Raw genomic sequence first — 17,977 nt, 5'->3', positions numbered from 1 at the left:
ACAGTAAAGCAGCTCTCGTTACGTCATCCAATGCTGTCGCAGCTTACCCTTCGCCCGGTTTGCAGTTTGCAGATATTTTGTATTCATTCACTTTAATTGATTCCATAAAGTCAGGGAAATGGCTGCATTGGTCAGGAGGATTATCAACACAACTAAAGCTCCTGCTGCTATCGGCCCTTACAGGTGAGAAGAAGAGCTCTGAACTTTGACCATCGGGCTGAGACCCTGAGGTTTACAAATTACAGCTGACGCAGTAGCAATCAGCCAGTAGGCTAATAACATTTACATAGCACGTGTTCAGAGTGTTGGCGAGATGTTAAGAGTTCTGATAATTGATAGCTTCCTTAATTTACTCATACAGCTGTGTGTTTAGTTGCACTGGCTCGTCCAGTAGTTTTGGTTGCAGGAGTCACTCAATGAGAAGTAATAGGAGCAAAGTGCAATTTTTTTGGATTGCACTTTAAACTGTGTAAACTAAGATCAACATAAAACTCTTGTGTTAAAGACAAGTTTTCCATAAGCTCAATCCTTTTCAAGTTTAGTATGACATTGAATTAAAATGTCGTAATTGTGCAGTTAGGCTTCAACACTGTATTATTGTATTTTATATTAAATAGGCCTACCTTTTTAAAGGGGGAAAAACGAAATCTAGGCTGTATTATGTGGTTAGGTGTTTTGGTTAGCCACATAATTCCATTGTTAACTTTAAATTCCTTCCACCACCTAGAATTGCAGTAGTGGAGGAAGTTGAGAAACTATCCTACATAAACTCTGAGAATTCATATAGTTTAACAACTGTAGAGAGTCGGGATAGGTTAAATATACATTCAAACTAAAAATTCATCTCAAATGGTTTGCATTATCACTAACTTGACTTATCAACATATCTGCATGTGCTGTGTTCTCTCCTTCTAGCAGTGAGCATCACTTAACCTTTGATTTGATGTATGCTATGATCCTTTGTTTGTGTCTTGCAGCCAAGCAGTATTGGTAGATCGGACCATGTACATCTCAGGACAGCTGGGCATGGATCCTACCAATGGACAGTTGGTGGACGGGGGTGTTCAGGCTCAAACCCAACAGGTGACCTGACCCACCACAAACCACTCATTCATAAAGCAGAAGCACTGCAAAATGGAAAACTATCCCAAAGTAGTATTGACATTATTGACTAGAAGGATGAGTATGATGTGGTTGCTTGTTGCTCCACTTTATTCTGATCGCTATAGGTTAATCTTAGTTTATTCATATCTAATTCACCAAGAGGCTGCTACAGTAGCCTATGAATAAACACAGTTTAATTTGGATGAGTTAACAGTGAATTAATTTGATCCTTGCTTTAGGAGTTTCCTTTCATCTCACCACAATCCCTTTTATAAATAACTTGTCTCACAAATTGGAAAATCAAATTACTGATGGAAAACAGAGCACCCACATTTGTATATTATTTTTCCATAGGCTCTTGTGAATATGGGTGAAATCCTTAAAGCGGCTGGCTGCGATTATGAGAATGGTGAGTAAAAAAAAATTAAAAAGTACTGTCTGAAAAGGTTTGAATTTTGAATGGTTGACTTCAAAGTTAACACACTAGTTAAATGTGGCAATTGTAGACCTAAACATGTATCTTTTCATTGTTTCCGGCAGTTGTCAAAACCACAGTGCTCCTGGCTGACATGAATGACTTTACCAGTGTCAACGATGTTTACAAGCAGTGTAAGTATCATACATTCACTTATCAATAGGATTTTTTTATTTGAGATTGGATATGGTCAATGAAACACTTTTTCATGAATCTCTTATACAGTCTACTATGGTTATTATAAATTAGGCTCTCATGTGATCCCTCAGTTTATCTCATACATCTTGCAATCTAGACTTTGCCACCAGGTGTCAGCACAATCCAGGGTAAATACCATACTATCTATGGTAAATACGTTAATTAGGCGTACATCCTGGATGGTGAATGGTGACGTTTCACTTAGTTTGCTGAAGCTGCCACATGATTGCCTCTGTACATACTGGCCTCATTCTTATTATGTTTAGTTCTTAGAACCTAGTTACTTGTTTTAAGTGATCATCTATGGTACATCGAATGAATCCAGTTTGCTACTGTGTTTGCCTGGGCACAACCTTGAGATAATTCTTATCCCTGATTCTCTTGAAAGAAATATCCAGAGCAGGAACACTCAGAGGTATGAAACACAAACGTTGAGAAACAGCTGCTTGTGACTACCATGCTGCTAGGAACTGTGCTGAGTCAACAAGCAGAGTGAAACCTGAGCTGCTGCTGCCAGGGGTTTAAGCCGTTTACTAAATGTCAGATAACAGTCCACATCTGATGCTCCTCATACCAAGTTTATAAATGCTAAGTTTATAAATGTGTTAACATTGACCTTGATTGCCACCATGTTGTGGTTGGGGGGAGCTATACTGTCCAGAGATAAGTCTCTTGGTAGGGTCACCCATGTCAGTAAGGTCAAGGGGTAGATGCCTGAAAAAGTGCAATCCACTGATCCTACAGGTTGGGGGTTGGGCACAAGGCCAGAGACTGTTACGGATATGACAACAATGGGGAAAAAAGACCGCTGTGTGTAAGGGGCCTCCAGAGTCATCGAAAGATACTCGAATGAATGTCAGTAGTGAAAGCCATAAGGAAGCTAATGACAGGAAAGTGGAGGTCCTCTAAACCAAATGCAAAACCAGGATTGGATTCTGGAATGTGAGAACTTTGTACCAAATTAGTAAACTAGCTCAAGTGACAGCAGAGAACACAAATGAGAAGCTACACATTCTTGGAATTAGCCGGAGTAGGTGGACAGGAACAGGGAGACCCAAAGCCAACACAGGAGAGACAGTCCTGCACTCCGGAAGAGATTACAAAGCCAGCATTGCATGGAGGGACTTTCATCCAAAGCACCAATGTTGGTGTAATTTTAACAAAAGGAATGGTAACAGGCAAAAAGACTTCTGCTCAGGTTAACAAAGGTTTGAGTTATACTGGAATTACGTGTTGATCAAACCTGTGTAACCATAAGAATGAAAAAATTCCCCATTCTCCCTCCAGGCAATAGGAGGATCATTTGTATCAAGCCTAGCTCCCCGCCCCCATAAAGGCTTGCATACAGTGGGTGTAGGCTTGGTAACAACCATAGATAGTAAATAATATGGATGTAGCATCCGGGCTGACCTCAGTTATTCACACGGCATCCAATAATCCTGGCTTGTGCGCGTCGCCATCTTGTGAGATTTTTACTCCGCCTCACTCCTCTTGCCGAAAAGGGGAATCGACGTCACGTCGGGGGGAGGGAGATAGCTGACGTATACCTCCGAGGCAAAGTGAGGGACAACGGGCAGAGAGCTGTCACTCAAGAGATCGCGCCAATACATTTTAACCTCCAAAAGAATAAAAACTAGCGTGGGCCAAAAAAATTCACCCCCCTCAGTGTTGTCATGGAGATATGACCTAAACATACAGACTAAAATGGTTTTGTGGCCCAGGCTGTAAATAGGTTTAATAAGACTTTGAAAACGGCCTATCTAACGAGTGAGTCAAAGAAAAACTGCTCGTCTTGGCACCACCCCCAGTGGCACTTTCTGGTTACTACAGTTGTAGGTCACTTCCTTATTGGATGCCGGTAAAAATCGCTGAGGTTGGGGCTTGGTAACAACATCACTTTTCACTGTACATGAATGCTTGTGCAGACTAAAAACAGGGGCAGAGCCGCTAATTAGTGGTATTAATACACTAATGATGTTCATGCTGCAAAGTCGATGTTTCTGCAATGAAGAAGTCTTTAAGTTTTTAATTAGCCAGTGACAGCACGTAGCACAATAAGTGTTTAACACATCCTCCTTAGCATTAACGTGTGACACATTGGTGTGTAGGTGTGACACATTCTAGGTTTTTTCTTACAAGTCGTCAAACCTAATACTATCAACAACATGTTTAACTATGCATGTGTTGGTTAATGTGCTTCCATCTCCAGTCTTCAGCACTAACTACCCAGCCAGAGCTGCGTACCAAGTAGCTGCTCTTCCCAGAGTAAGTAATTGATGAAGACTCATGCTCTTTTCTGTTGACTCTGAAGTGGATTCAAACTGATCTGTGTTCTATGTTCTCTCTGTCTAGGGTGGACTGGTTGAAATTGAAGCAGTTGCTGTTTTGGGCCCTCTTACCAATGCTTCCTAACAAGTACATCTATCAAACAATAAAAACTGAAAAACCCATGAATTCTGACAGTATGTGCCTTGTTTGGTAGACAATAATTGATTTAAAGGTCACATGTTATTGTCATTTTCAGGTTTCTACTAGAAATTGTTTTCATGATGTAGTGTCTAATAAACCACTTATATTTCTGACAGTGCCAATGCTGAACCTCCTCTTTTCACCCGCTGTCTGAAACACCGTTGTTGTTTTAGCTCATTCCCGCCTTCCAAAAAGCCCGTCTGCTCTGATTGGCCAGGTCCCCACATGGGGGCAGAGGCGCAGCCCAACAACTCATATGACAAACTGCCAGTTACATTCAGGGGGGTCTGGGGGTGTGCTTATCAGAGGTGCAAGTAGGTTTTTAATGAGGGAGCTCGGCTTCTCCCATTATGATTTCATAAGGGGAGATCAATCTGACTGGGGTTTTTGAACACTGGGGACCCATATAAAAAAAGTGCATTTTGCATAATTTATTTATTTATTATTATTATTCCAGACAATTACACACAATACACAATTTTCTCTTTGCATATTCATACATATTACTTTGTGTTATCGTCCGAAGGGTGGCAGGAGAAGCCAAAGGCTTATCAGGTCCCGCCCCCACTGCCATTAGATTCAGACACACAGCTACTGATACAGTTAAAGCATTTTTTATTTTTATTTTTTAAGAAGATGCATTCCAATACACAGACAATTTTAGGTCTCCTTATTCATTGCCAGTGTACAACAGACATGCTTTCAATTTTCCTCTCTGCCTGTGACAATGCAGATAGTGATATGGCCGTGTCCATTTCTTCTCTGGTAGTCTAAACACATCTGCAAAAGTATTCAAAACAGTCAGTCTGTCTGCTGACCTCGGCTACAGGCCCATAACATGCAGTGTATTTACAAATTCTTCAGTCACTGAATGATTTTTTTTTTTTTAAATAATAGGTGATCTTAAAGAAATATCATGTAGGGGAAGGTGGGGTGATTTGTGCAACTTTTTACTCAAAGTGATTTTAAAGTGAGGCCTTGACAGTTATGTCTCCAACTCAAATATGTACATATATTTCAGGATGTTGTGCATCCCTGGCAATAAAAACTTTGGATCTGGAATAAACTGTTTAAGAAATATAGCTTTCGGAAAAAAAGTTGTCTGATTTGTGCGTCATTGTGTCACAATGACAAAGTCACCATCATCATCTTTCTGGCCATCTGAACTCTCATCAGTGGTGTCGTTAAGTGGAATTGAGATGTCACTCTCTCCTGAGCTACTGTAGACTATCACTTTCTTTTGGTGACCAGCGTATACAGCCATGCCACTGGCACAACTCTCAGAAATGTACTTTGCACTAGTTGCTCCGTGCTTGTGGAACCAACTGCCACCTGACAAATGTGATTCCCCCTACATTTCTGCCTTTAAATCAAGGCTCAAAACCCATATGTACACCCTGGTGTTTCCTCCCCATTAACCTCTGCACTACTTACTTACCTCTGCACTACTATCTGTGTTTATGTGGATGTATGGGCTTTACGTCTTTTATTTTGGTTATTGTTATTTTACCTTCATTGTTTACCTACTGAATGCACTATGTACAGCACTTTGGACAGTGCAAACTGTCATAAATGTGCTTTTATAAATACATTTTACTTACTTACTTACTTATAACTCACCCAGGCCCTTGCGCACAAATCACCCCATCCCCAGAATTTTGGATAATAGGCATGATGCAGCAATTTAGGGTTGACATTGTGCTAATTATATAGACTCAAAGTGTAGCATACCAAAGCACTAAAACATGTGTCAAATGTTTTCAAACGTGTCTATAATTGTTCAGACACAATAATCAAAAAACCTTGATCATGGAAATTTTACTTTGAAAGGCAAAACACAGTTTTTTGAGCTTAAATGTGCTTATATCTTATTCCTTGTGTCTCCCTTCTTTACAGGATGAGTCAAATGGATGGCTCTTCTTAAATATGTGGTCACATTTCCAATTTCTTCCACGGTTTTCTAGAAACAATGGGTTTTGCAACTTCCAAAATGCACAAATCACCCCACCTTCCCCTATATTGCTAATATTATGCTGTAGATGTTTCATATTTTGTAGTGTTAGAGCATTAAGGGATTCAGCAGTGTCGTAAACATGTCCTTGGTCATCCCACGACATGTTTACGACAACAACATCATATATTACTTTATGACTACTTGATGTTGTTTTGTACATAGCTATTGCTAAACTATTTTTTTTAAAGATGTGATTCTTCAGTTGTGTTAACATGTCCTAAAGAAGAGAAAAAACTTTATAATTTAATTTTGCTGACACTTTGATATGTTATTACATCCTACATTGTGCGTGTATCGAGGTAATAACTGTAAACCGTCTCGTCTTCTATTGAATATGAACTATTTTTAAATATGCAGCTCTGTCTTCGCTGCTAAAAGCGTGCATTGTTTTGTTTGTGCTATAAATATATATACAGTATACAGTAGGGGAGAAAAACATCTTGCTTGCCGTCTGCACTATCGCCGCCCGATCCATGGTTGCAGTAGTCATCAGGAGGTTTGAGAGGGTCTCCAAGTGCTACTGCATGGACTACTATGACAGTGATTCCCCGCGTCGATGACAGCAGCAAAGAGCTTCTGGTTGAAGAGAACCATCTTCTGTGGTTGCTGGAAGAGGATGAAAGGCTGCGTTTCTATTGAGCACATCCATCCGTAGGGGGCGCCGCAAAAAAAAGACAAAACAAAAGACAAAACTTTAATACTATAATGCTACTATATTACTATACTACTATACTTTAAATAAAGTATAGAGAACGGCCACTTCACCGATCGGGAAAGAGCACTATTATCTATTTTAAACATCACCAATGTCAAAAAGACCAAAGCTCTTTGAAAAATTGTGGTAGTTGGTAGCACCCGCTAAAATCCTGCCTAGTGTGCCAAATTGGTTAGGGCCGGCCCTGTGGTGTCATGGTGGGGTTTGTTTAGGTGTGTGTTTTTGCTTTTTCCCCCTTCCCCTTCCTGTTTCTCTCCCTGACAGTTTGGGTGCAGGAGAGGCCGTGGCTGACTGGGCTGGGGCTCTGTAACAAGGCACACCTGGGATTCATCACCTAATCAAGCCTCAATAAAAGCCTGGACAAGACACCACTCCTGTGCCAGATTGTCCCTTTGCAATCGGTAGAGAGCAGTGCCTCCTTGCGCTGTGTTGCCAAGTTATTACAGCAGTTTGATCAGTTGCTCTGTCTTGAGTGTGCTAAGCCTGCACATTTTGCAGTGATTCTTTTTTTTTTTTGCTAAAGCCTTTCTGAGATTTTTTGGATTAACCTGAGCTTTCCCTGTGTGCGTTTTCAATTGTGCCCAGCAGACCAACCCAGCTCCCAGGCTCCAGCGCTTCCTTTCACTTGACCTGAGTGAACCCCCCAACCTTTACATTGTCGTCATTATTTTTTTTAACTTGTTTTGTGATATTTATTTTATTTTGCGGGTTATTTTCTATCCAAAATAAAATAAAATTTCAAAGACAAAGCTATGCCTTTCTGTGTCAGTGTATGAACATTCGTAGTTAAAATGACTGCAATGCTAGCTACAATCTTGCCTAGGGCGCCAAATTGGTAGGGGGCCAGCCCTGTGGTTCACTGTGCAGCACTTTCTCCTCTCTTTAACATTGATGAGACGTGTTCAGAGACAACCCCGCATTTTAAATTCCCTCTGCTCATGTTTCACTCACAATAGCTGAAAAGTATCTAAGCTTGTAAGCACTTATTGAATTACACCACCCGCAGTGTTGTCACCAGCCATACCCATGGCAGTGTATCCTCTCTCATTATTGAAAATGATGGATGATCAAATATTTCTCAATAATAAATGTTTTTAATGATCTTAAATGGGGATTTGCATCCTTGATATCAGCAGAGCTTAGATGGGCACTTAGTGGCATGTTTCATGTTCTTCCTCAGTGATTGATTCTTGTATAACTGTAATCTTTTGATACCACTTAAATGGAAAAACCATTGTTGGAAAATGGCTTGTATTAGAGCAGTCCTGCTCCAACCAATGATTGAATGAGTTTTGGCTTAGCATGGAAAGTTCAGATGATTGCTCACTCTGGTGCTGCAGGGTCACACACTGCATTATTTATAAGGAACTGTATGCTAGGAGAATTTCATCATCTCAAACGTGGGAAATAAAAGGCGGAGGCAGCTCTTAAACAACGTATAACTAATTTTATATCATGTGTAGTCTGGGCTTTGATATGTTTTGTGCACAGTATCATTGCTGATTTAAATTTGCCAGGTATTACTTGCAACAATGTTGTACATTGCAACAACAAAAAAACTTAGTGAAGTGAATAGTTATGTGGTCAATCAACTGAAAGTGTTCAATGGTTCCAAGAACCTATTGAATCAGTTAGGTTAATATCTAGATGGAAAACACAACTGAAGCACCAATACTTCAGCTGTCTGTGCTTGCATTTTTTATGTATTTTATGCAGGTTTTTTTCAAACTTGAATCATTTATGGGGGTATCAGAGACATGGTTGTTGCCACGCACTAAATCCCAGGTCCATTTCATTAAAAAAAACACAGGTATTAGTGAGTAAAACTTTATTCTGTACACTAGGTTAGCAGAATCACAGACAAAGCTCGAAAAAAAGGAATAATATATTACAGAGAAAGAACCAGATGAAAAAAAAGTTATCAGACATAAATATATTGTTCCCATGTCATCATCTAAGATCATTTAAAATCAAGTGTTTTACACTTTAACATAGGAGGGAGAACTAATGATTTAAAAATCAGGTAGGTGATGATGTACAGTTTGTAATGGGCCTAAAACCAGAACCGATGTGTGTATGACATCAGCGTTGCCAGGCTTTATGATGCATTTAAATGGATATTTTCAGGAGCTACAGAACAGCTCCACACAATGGCTTCATGGAACAACTAGATGACATATAAGCATTTTTAGATCATCTGCATCCTCAACCTGGCGATGATTCACTGTGTGTCATTACTTGTGTTTTGCATCTGCAGGCATATTACCTTCCTTTCATGGAAACCAAAGGCGATATTGAAAAAGATAGCAAACACGGATCCCACTTGAAAATCTGTTACTCAACATTTAGTACGGTCATTCCTATTAATGAAATCAACCTTATGAGAAAGGCTGCAATGAAATAGTGTGTAAACACCAAACCGACGTATGGATTTATGGAAGCATTTACACTTCATTAAACGTAAAAATGTCATCAGTAACAATGTGGTACTTGAAAATCAGTTTCATACAGGTGATAGAAATTAATCTAGCAGTGTAAACCTTGCTGATATGTTGTTCATCCACCCCAGTTTGGTGTTTCTGTCACATCAAGCTCTTTGCATAATATTATTCACAGTTGTGTTTGGCTTGTATTCCTCAGAAGCAGCAATTATAAATAGTCAGGGATTTTTTTTTTTTAGCAAGCATCCTTCTCTTATTCATCACATTGCCACAAGAGTTGACAGATATGACAGAAAAGTGCACACTTTCCTCTCATCTAAACTGATTTTAAGTGTTGTTTTATAGCATTTCCTTTGCAAAGGACTGCATGTAGAGAATGTGGCCCCAGGCACTTAAGGTCTCAGTAGAAAAAGAAAAGAAAAAAAACTTAGAAAGGTTTATATTTACAAATGTAGAAAAAAAATCCAGATATTCCATAAATGACATGTTATCAAAGGCACTGTGCAATATGAATGTGACTGGGGTACAGTTTGGTGAGCGCTGTTGCCTTGTCCTGTTCTGTTCTTCTTCCAGTTGCCTTACAATGGTAGCTTTGGGAATTTTTGTTATTTTGGTGAATATCCTCTCCCTGAAAGAAGATAAAGAATAGACGAGTGAGACTATAGACACATGCTTTTCATATTTAGTGTTTTAATTACAATCTCAGCTTTTTCCCGTTTCTGCGTGTCAAATTTCACTCCTGCATGGCACCCAGTTTAAAAAAAATAAAATGTAGTTTACGGGCACTGTGCCTTCATGTGAGTATAATCAGTTTGCAAAGTGCTACTGGATACAAAGATGATCCTGCATTATTTACTTTGGGTTAAAGTGGGGTTTTGTGGTTGTGCTCTTACCATCTCAATCCTCCTTTTTGGCTTTCTCACTCTCCTGAGGGGCTTCAGCTGCAGACACCACTGTGGACGCACGCACACAACACACACACACACACACACACACACAGAGGAAATCAATACATGACATTTTCATTCGGTACAACCAACCTGTGGTCTTTCATGCTGAGGCGTTTAAGCTTGTTTGACATGTGACTCAACCATCACCAAAGATTATACATATAGCTTCCATCACTATGCACTGTAGAGGAGAAGTGAAGTGCAAACATTCTTTCTTACACAACATCTGTTTCTGCTTAATTGCTCTACTAGTGATTTACCTGGCATCGTAACACACACACACACACACACACACACACACACACACACACACACACACACACACACACACACACACACACACACACACACACACACACACACACACACACACACACACACACACACACACACACACACACACACACACACACACACACACACACACACACACACACACACACACACACACACACACACACACACACACACACAACAGCATGGTGATTACATGCACACACATAGGTGTACATAGCATAGCCTCAAAAGAAAAAGTCTCCTAAAAGTTATGCAATATGTCTTCAACACCAAACCAGTGATCCACACGTGCTGCCTGGAGGGGCGTTTCTGCCCTAAAAGTACAGCATGTTCTCAGAGTAAAGAGTGACGTGAAGGTGCACTCCACTGAAAACCACGGTCTCTTTCTCTTGTACAAGTTATCCGACCACTGGATGTACCATACTTTACTTAGTTAATCGGTAGAATATACATTTGAAAAATTGGCGCTGGTAATACTTTGGGTTTCCCACATATTTTAACAAGAGAATTCTTTATAGTGTAAAGGTGTAAAATTCCACACATTGTAGCCAGGCACATGAAATAGTGCAACTGTGTCTGTCTTAAATACGCTTCAGTTCTTAAGGAATAAATGGCATGACAACATGCTCCAAATTAAATTGAAAAGATGCAATATATTATCAAAGTGAATGAGTATCTGGGTAAAATCATTCTACCCTACCCTTAACAGCTTTTACCTCACATCTTTGCAGGATGACTGTAATCTAGTCATCCTCTTGGACCATTTACATTGTTTTATGTAATTCGAGGCAACGGGGCATGATAATTCTGCTGTCAGTTCACAATGGAGTACAATGAGCGAGAGTTGCGTGACTGGAGCTGTTGTGCTGACAACATACTCCCACTATAATAAACACACTTGAGACAAGCCTTTATTTCTCACACTAAGAGTGTGTGGCTGCTTTCTATGTCTAACACTGCTCCATCTGTCCAGCCTCACGACACAACAATATCCTGTTCATCCTGTCAGCTCCAACTAATGACATGAGCCTATGTGGAGGATCGTTATCTACAAGAACGGTTAAATGGTTTACTGAGAGTTTGGTGTTGCTAACCATGTGTTGCCAACCACCACTTAGTTGTCAATAGCAGCACATTCGAGGGGATGTTGTTGTTGTAAAACTGTCTTTGAAGAGAACTATCTTCCATTGGATATACCGTATGTTTAACAAGAAGATGGATTGGTTGCTGTGTGTGGGTGTTTGGTGAAACTTAAGTCTTCTTATCTATCTGCACATAACTAAGGGTTTTCCATCTCTTCTCCCTACTCACCTCTCTGCTTGTTTGCGCATGCTTAGTGCTTTAAGCATGACTGCACTGATGTTCAAGCTATGTTAGCGAATGACAACGATGCATTATTTAACCAACACCCAAAAACTGTCAGCCCTCCAGTCTGTCAGAATATATTAATCATGCTCTATCACATAGGTTAAAACCATGGGTTAAAACATAGCATGGTGCCTTAAAGTCAATTTGTCAGCATGACAGGTTTGTCAGGGTTACAATTCTGTGTTCATACAAGTGACTCACTGAGCCAGAAAGAAATTCTCCTCAAGACATACTTCAGTACTCTCATTAACAATGGCTGCCATCATCCACTGGAATCTTATCATTGTCATCCTTCAACCAACAATAGGTATACTCTTTACTCTAAGCCACATAACAAATGTGTCAACCAAAACGTGTACATTTTAATTAATTAATTACATTTTGGGGTCGTTTTCAAATGTATTCGATAGTATTAAGAACAGAGCTGAAATGGGGAGAGAGAACAAGAGAGGGGAAAGATATGCAGTAAACGCCCCAGGCCGGAGTCGAACCCTGCCTTTCACACTCTACCTGTGAGCTACCGGGGCGGCCAGAAAGCTGCTTTAAAAAAAATAGCCAGCTCGATTGTATGATTCTATTTATCTCTCAATGTTATTTCTCTTTTTGATTACACAAAGAAAGCAATGGAAAATCAGTAACAAGATAGACTGTAGTCAGAGTTTCATACCTTCAGGTGAGGTCTCAGGGGCCGGGGCTGGGGTCACTGCTGCTGCTGCTTCTGAAACAGCTGGCACCTCTACCTTTTGGACCGGCTCAGCAGCAGCTACCTTGACTGGAGATAATGGAGGCAATTCTGGAATAGTTGCTACAGCAATTGCTGGATCTATTATAGAATCTACTGCCACTGCAGGTGCTGAGGCTTCGGCTGCTGCGGGTGCTGGAGCCTCAACCTGTTCTACACCTTCACTTGATACTACAACTTCAGTTGGTACTGCGCTCTCACTTTGTACTGCGCTCTCACTCGGTACTGCTGTCTCACTCGATACGACTGTCTCACTTGGTACTACTGTCTCACTCGGTACTACTGTCTCACTCGGTACTACTGTCTCACTCGGTACTACTGTCTCACTTGGTACTACTGTCTCACTCGGTACTACTGTCTCACTCGGTACTACTGTCTCACTTGGTACTACTGTCTCACTTAGTACTACTGTCTCACTCGGTACTACTGTCTCACTTGGTACTACTGTCTCACTTGGTACTACTGTCTCACTTAGTACTACTGTCTCACTCGGTACTACTGTCTCACTTGGTACTACTGTCTCACTTAGTACTACTGTCTCACTTGGTACTAATGTCTCACTCGGTACTGCACTTTCACTTGGTACTGCACCTTCACTCGGTTCTGGGATCTCACTCGGTACTGCTGTCTCGTCTGGTACTATACCTTCCGCTGGCACTGCAGCCTCAGCTATTGCAGAAGAAGCCTCGCTAGGTGCTGGAGCTTCACCTTGTTCTGAGGATACTAATGAGGCAGTAACTGTTTCAGCAGTGTCAATTGGAGCCTCTGCCTCTACAGGAGCAGCCACTTCAGCAGGGGGGGCCTCAACCGCTGCTGGAGCCACTGTTGCCTCCTCCACAACCACTGGAACCGTTGCTGATGCCTCCACCACAACTACTGGTGCCTCTGCTGCTGCCTCCACTAGAACTACTGGTGCTTCTGCTGCTGCCGCCTCCTCCACAACCTCTACGGCCTCTGCTGGCTCAGATACAGCAGGTTCTTCAGCAGCAGGGGTAGACACCTCTGGAGCAGCCGCAGCTGGCACAGGGGTCACCTCCTCCACAAGAGCAGGGGCCTCCGGCAGAATGGATTCAATTGCAGGGGCCTCTGCCTGAACAACTGTAGCAGATTCGACAACAGGGGCCTCTGCCACGTCGGCTACAACAGCTTCAACAGCAAGGACCTCTGTCACCTCAACAAGGGCTTCAACCTCTGGAGCAGCCTCCTCGGCCACTACAGTTTCTACAGGGACAGCTTCCTCCACAACGGGCGATGCCTCCTCCACCACATCGACAGCAGCCTCAGGTTCAGTAACGGCTTCAGCTGGAGCAGCAGCAGTCTCTGGAGCTGGCTCTTCAGGAGCAGCAGGTTCAGACAGAGGCTCACCAGCAGCCAGGAGGTCCTCCCCAGAGCCCAGGTCCTCCTGGGCCTCAAGGGCCACTAACACGGCCTCTGCCTCTTCCTCGGCTCCCGGTTGAAGGTCGTCCGGTAGAGCGGTCTGCACGGGCAACTGCATCTGGTCCTCGATGGTTTGCGCATCTTCTGCGATGAAGCCATTTCTGACTGCTGACAATGCAGGGATGACAAAAGAGAAGATTGGTGAGGGATTTTACAACAGGTAAGCATGTGGTGCTTATCAGGCTGTATCACTCTTCAGTCAGGGTTGCTTTGTTAATCTGTAACAGTGAATGGCAACGCCAAGCGATAAACAAAACACTTGAGAAGATTCATTTGTTTGAGCTTGAAGCTCCTTGGGGGGTCCTAGAGCGTATCTATGAATTGAATGGTTTTGTTAATAAATGACCTTATTTGTCATGGCAACTTTCATAAAATGCATTCCAACTTTCAACCATCCAAGAATCACCTACATATGCTTGATGTTATGTACGCCTCATGTACTGGTGCTGTATGTTTTAACGTGCATTTATAAAAAAAATCTGTCTAAATTATAAATGAGTGAAGCAAACCATGTAAAACTATGAATATGGCAAAACAGGAGCTTGACTCAAGGAAGGCAGGAAATAGGTAATAAGGCAATAAGACCCAGAGAATGCATGCAACATTCTCTTTCATTTCCGTAGTTGAAAATATGATTCATTTAGGCCCAAGTTGGTCTGAAGCCCGGAGGACATGCAAGTCACTCTCAGAGCAAATCAAATACACATGAAGATGGCTTTGCTTGCCTTCGGAGAGACACCCTACCTGTTCTCCGACTCTCTGACCTCCGCTCTTATAACTGTGGGTGTGACCAAGGCAAGCTGACAGCCCTTGAGTGAAAATACAGAAGACTTCGAACAATAGTGGGCTTGGATACTTAAACTCAATTGTCAGGAGCGTCAATGCACATCTCAGTTACAGGAATCACGACAGCCTTACACGTAATCCACAGCCAACTTTCTTTTTTTTTTTTTAACGGCTGGACGAACCAGAATGGTTCACATGGCTGAATGGGTGGATAGTTTGGACGCTGCAGTTTCCTGATTTTATTTGTCTGTCAGAAGTGGTAAAAAGAGGCGAGAGTGATGGGTGGAAGGGAATGTGAAGGCCTGGCGAGTCGAATGAAAGTGAGCCGGTGGAAGAATTCGTAACACGGAAATTTGTTTCCGCCAATGACATCACATTTGAGCCAAGAGTGTAGAATTGTAAAATTGTTTTTACAGGAGCTTTTACAACTTTTAACACGATTTTTCTGGAATTGATTTAACACAATTTCCCTTTAAATATTTAAAAACATGTTCTCATCGGTCTACAGTTCTTTTTAGCAGAACTCCATCTCACACACAGTGAATCACAGAGAATGCAAAGCTGTTTGGGTCGAGACAGAGACAGCCTCTGCGAGCATGGATGACTGGTGTGTCAACATGATTTAGCAGCCAGAGATGACAGAGATCCCAGTCAAAACAGTGCCATGGCTGGCCATGAGCACAGAGGGAAAGGGAGGGGGGACAGACAGTGGGGCCCGTACAGGGGATGGGACCGCTGGTGGCGTGGATGGCGTGCAGCTGGTTTGTCAGACAAGACTGTATAGGCTACTGTATGATTTCAACATCCACCCATTCAGTGGCTGTTAGAGAAGCCTGCCTGCCTGCATTCATGGGGCAAACAGTACAATAACTGGTTTTCTTGTTTGAGGTGATGTAAGAGCCTGGAAGGGGTCCCAAGCTCCTCCAGGTGCCCATATGCTGGCTGGCTGCACAGACAATGCTCTGACACAAACATCACACAGTGACATAATGGAAGATGGAAATGCCTCACATAAACATGCAATAAATATGCCAGCAAAAATATAGTACATAACACTTATTTAGGCATTGGTCTTCTTTGCTCCAAAAATATAACCCACATCGTCCCATAAACTCATGTCTTTGACATTCAAAACAGAGTATTAAAAGGTGGAGTCAGTGATTCTGGAGAATATTATGTCAAAATCAGTGAATATCTCCTCATGATAGGCTATTTGTCCGTAGTGTGTCTGTGTGCTGAAAAAAATTTGGTTTTAATACTCAGCCTAAGCCCTGCAAACTGGTATGTAGCTAGCTACAGTGGGTAGGTCTGAGCCCCTTTGTTTACATAGGACTACCAGTTTACAGTGCCTAGGCTGTGACTGAACACCAGACCTTTTTTGACAACAAGCTTTCTCCAGAACCAATGACTCCATCTTCCTCTTGACTTGACCCCTCACATGCACAATGGGACACTTTCGAACAAGGGCAGTTACTGTCATCTTATGTGTATGTGGGGCGATGCAGTGAGAACATACTGTACATGCAGCCGTGCCCTGCATGACACAGGCATGTATGTGCCAGTAGGTGTGACCCATGAATGGACAATAATGGTCTGTGTAAGTCAGGCCTCTTGGTGGGTGTCTGCACAGGCTTTAACACAGAGCAACACATAATGCAAAGCCAATGCAAGCCCAGGCGATGACCCCCACAGGATGACTACATGCTCATACCCCAAAACTGCTTCAGAGCCGGGGCTTAGCAGTCCCCACCAGGCAGTGGAATGTCAAGGTTAGCCTGAAAACATTTGTGCTCTTTTGAAAAAGGGCATCAATCTCCTATAGCCCCTCTTCTACTTTCCCCCTTAGCAATCTTTCATCCATTGTTAAGAGAGAGGCGTACATTCCTGGAGTGTATTTCAAAACACACCTTATCATGCACACACAGATCATATAAGGGACACACTTAATCATTGACCCTTCTATTAAAGAAAACCTTTCAAATGCAAACTTTGGAAGCGTGAAGGAGATGCACGCTATGTTTGGTTCACGCAAGTTAGATCTTGCTGAAAAAAAAAGAAGCTCTTTAACTTAAATCTAATACCAGTCTATTTTTGAATGGCAGCAAACAGGTTGGGCTGCAAATCTTTCCTCGGGGTACCTAATGACTGCTAAACACTCTCAGCTGAATTTCTCCCAGTGCTACTGTTTGGGAGTTGTATGCAGTCCTAGTTAAGTTCTACAAATCTAAGATCATCTACATGTGAACACGCTTTACTGGACAGATGACTGACTAAGATAGATGCTGACTGCAATCTGAGGAAAAATTGGGTCAACATGAATAATGAATAATAACATGAGGCACTATACTATACAGTATGCTGTGCTGTAGAGTGAAGTGAAAAAGCACACGGTGTACCAGAGCAGGAATAACACACACCCCCACCAAGACTCCACTCAATGAAAGGAACTTAAAAGCAACTTCTGCACATATCTTTAGAAAATATATACATTGTACTTCATGCTCACCAAACCCACAAAGATAAAGGGCACTTTTTTAAACATTTAAACACAGGTTAACTAGTACTCACCCACTGTATCCACTCCATTGGCCTCCTCTGGCTTTGTACCCGGCCTTTTCTCTTGGTCAACGGTCTGTGCACTGGACGAGGAGCACCCCATTTTTTCCAAGCAAAAAAAAGTGTTGAGATGAATGAAGAAGACCAAAAAACTTGCAGCCTATTTCAGGAAGCAAACACACAAGCCCCACTGCTCTGTGCTAGCAAAGACAGAGACCCTGTGGCAGGGAAAACATGGACTGCTCTAGTTTCTCAGTTCCTAAGTAGAGTAGCTGGGCACCATTATCTCCCCTACTCCCTCTTTGTGTGTTGTGCATGCATGGCCTGCTGCTGTCCACTTGCTCCAGATCTGTTGTTGTGAGAGTGAAGCTAGAAGCTAAGCAGTGCAGGCAAACTACTGCTGACTGTTCCCTGATTCCTCTCCT

At 42.0% G+C, this 17,977-nt stretch overlaps 2 protein-coding genes across 5 annotated transcripts; one reads left to right on the top strand and one right to left on the bottom strand.

Annotated features, from left to right (window-relative positions):
• Window positions 1–43: 43 nt before the first annotated feature.
• LOC307259994 (2-iminobutanoate/2-iminopropanoate deaminase-like) lies at window positions 44–4,341 on the top strand. The gene is made up of 6 exons (XM_080040094.1): window positions 44–183; window positions 978–1,083; window positions 1,459–1,513; window positions 1,645–1,713; window positions 3,987–4,042; window positions 4,130–4,341. The coding sequence occupies exons 1-6, from the start codon at window positions 119–121 to the stop codon at window positions 4,187–4,189; spliced, it is 411 nt and encodes a 136-aa protein (XP_079896220.1). The 5' UTR covers window positions 44–118; the 3' UTR covers window positions 4,190–4,341.
• A 4,447-nt stretch (window positions 4,342–8,788) lies between these two features.
• On the bottom strand, window positions 8,789–17,959 carry LOC307259784 (uncharacterized protein). Of its 4 annotated transcripts, none has more exons than XM_080039778.1 (5): window positions 17,565–17,959; window positions 13,419–14,318; window positions 12,699–12,803; window positions 10,310–10,369; window positions 8,789–10,044 (listed from the first exon to the last, which is right to left on the bottom strand). In XM_080039778.1, exons 1-4 carry the CDS (start codon window positions 17,653–17,655, stop codon window positions 10,314–10,316), a joined length of 1,152 nt encoding a protein of 383 aa, XP_079895904.1. In that variant the 5' UTR covers window positions 17,656–17,959; the 3' UTR covers window positions 8,789–10,044; window positions 10,310–10,313. The 4 variants fall into 4 exon arrangements, with proteins under 4 accessions (XP_079895904.1, XP_079895905.1, XP_079895902.1 ...); XM_080039779.1 differs by having other exon boundaries at window positions 13,482–14,318; XM_080039776.1 differs by having other exon boundaries at window positions 12,699–14,318.
• Between the last annotated feature and the right edge of the window lie 18 nt (window positions 17,960–17,977).

This window comes from Ammodytes marinus, assembly GCF_949987685.1.
Source record: "Ammodytes marinus genome assembly, chromosome: 13".
Classification (NCBI taxonomy): domain Eukaryota; kingdom Metazoa; phylum Chordata; class Actinopteri; order Uranoscopiformes; family Ammodytidae; genus Ammodytes; species Ammodytes marinus.
The sequence above is the reverse complement of the archived record's forward strand: the minus strand, read 5'-3'. Positions and strand labels throughout refer to the sequence as shown.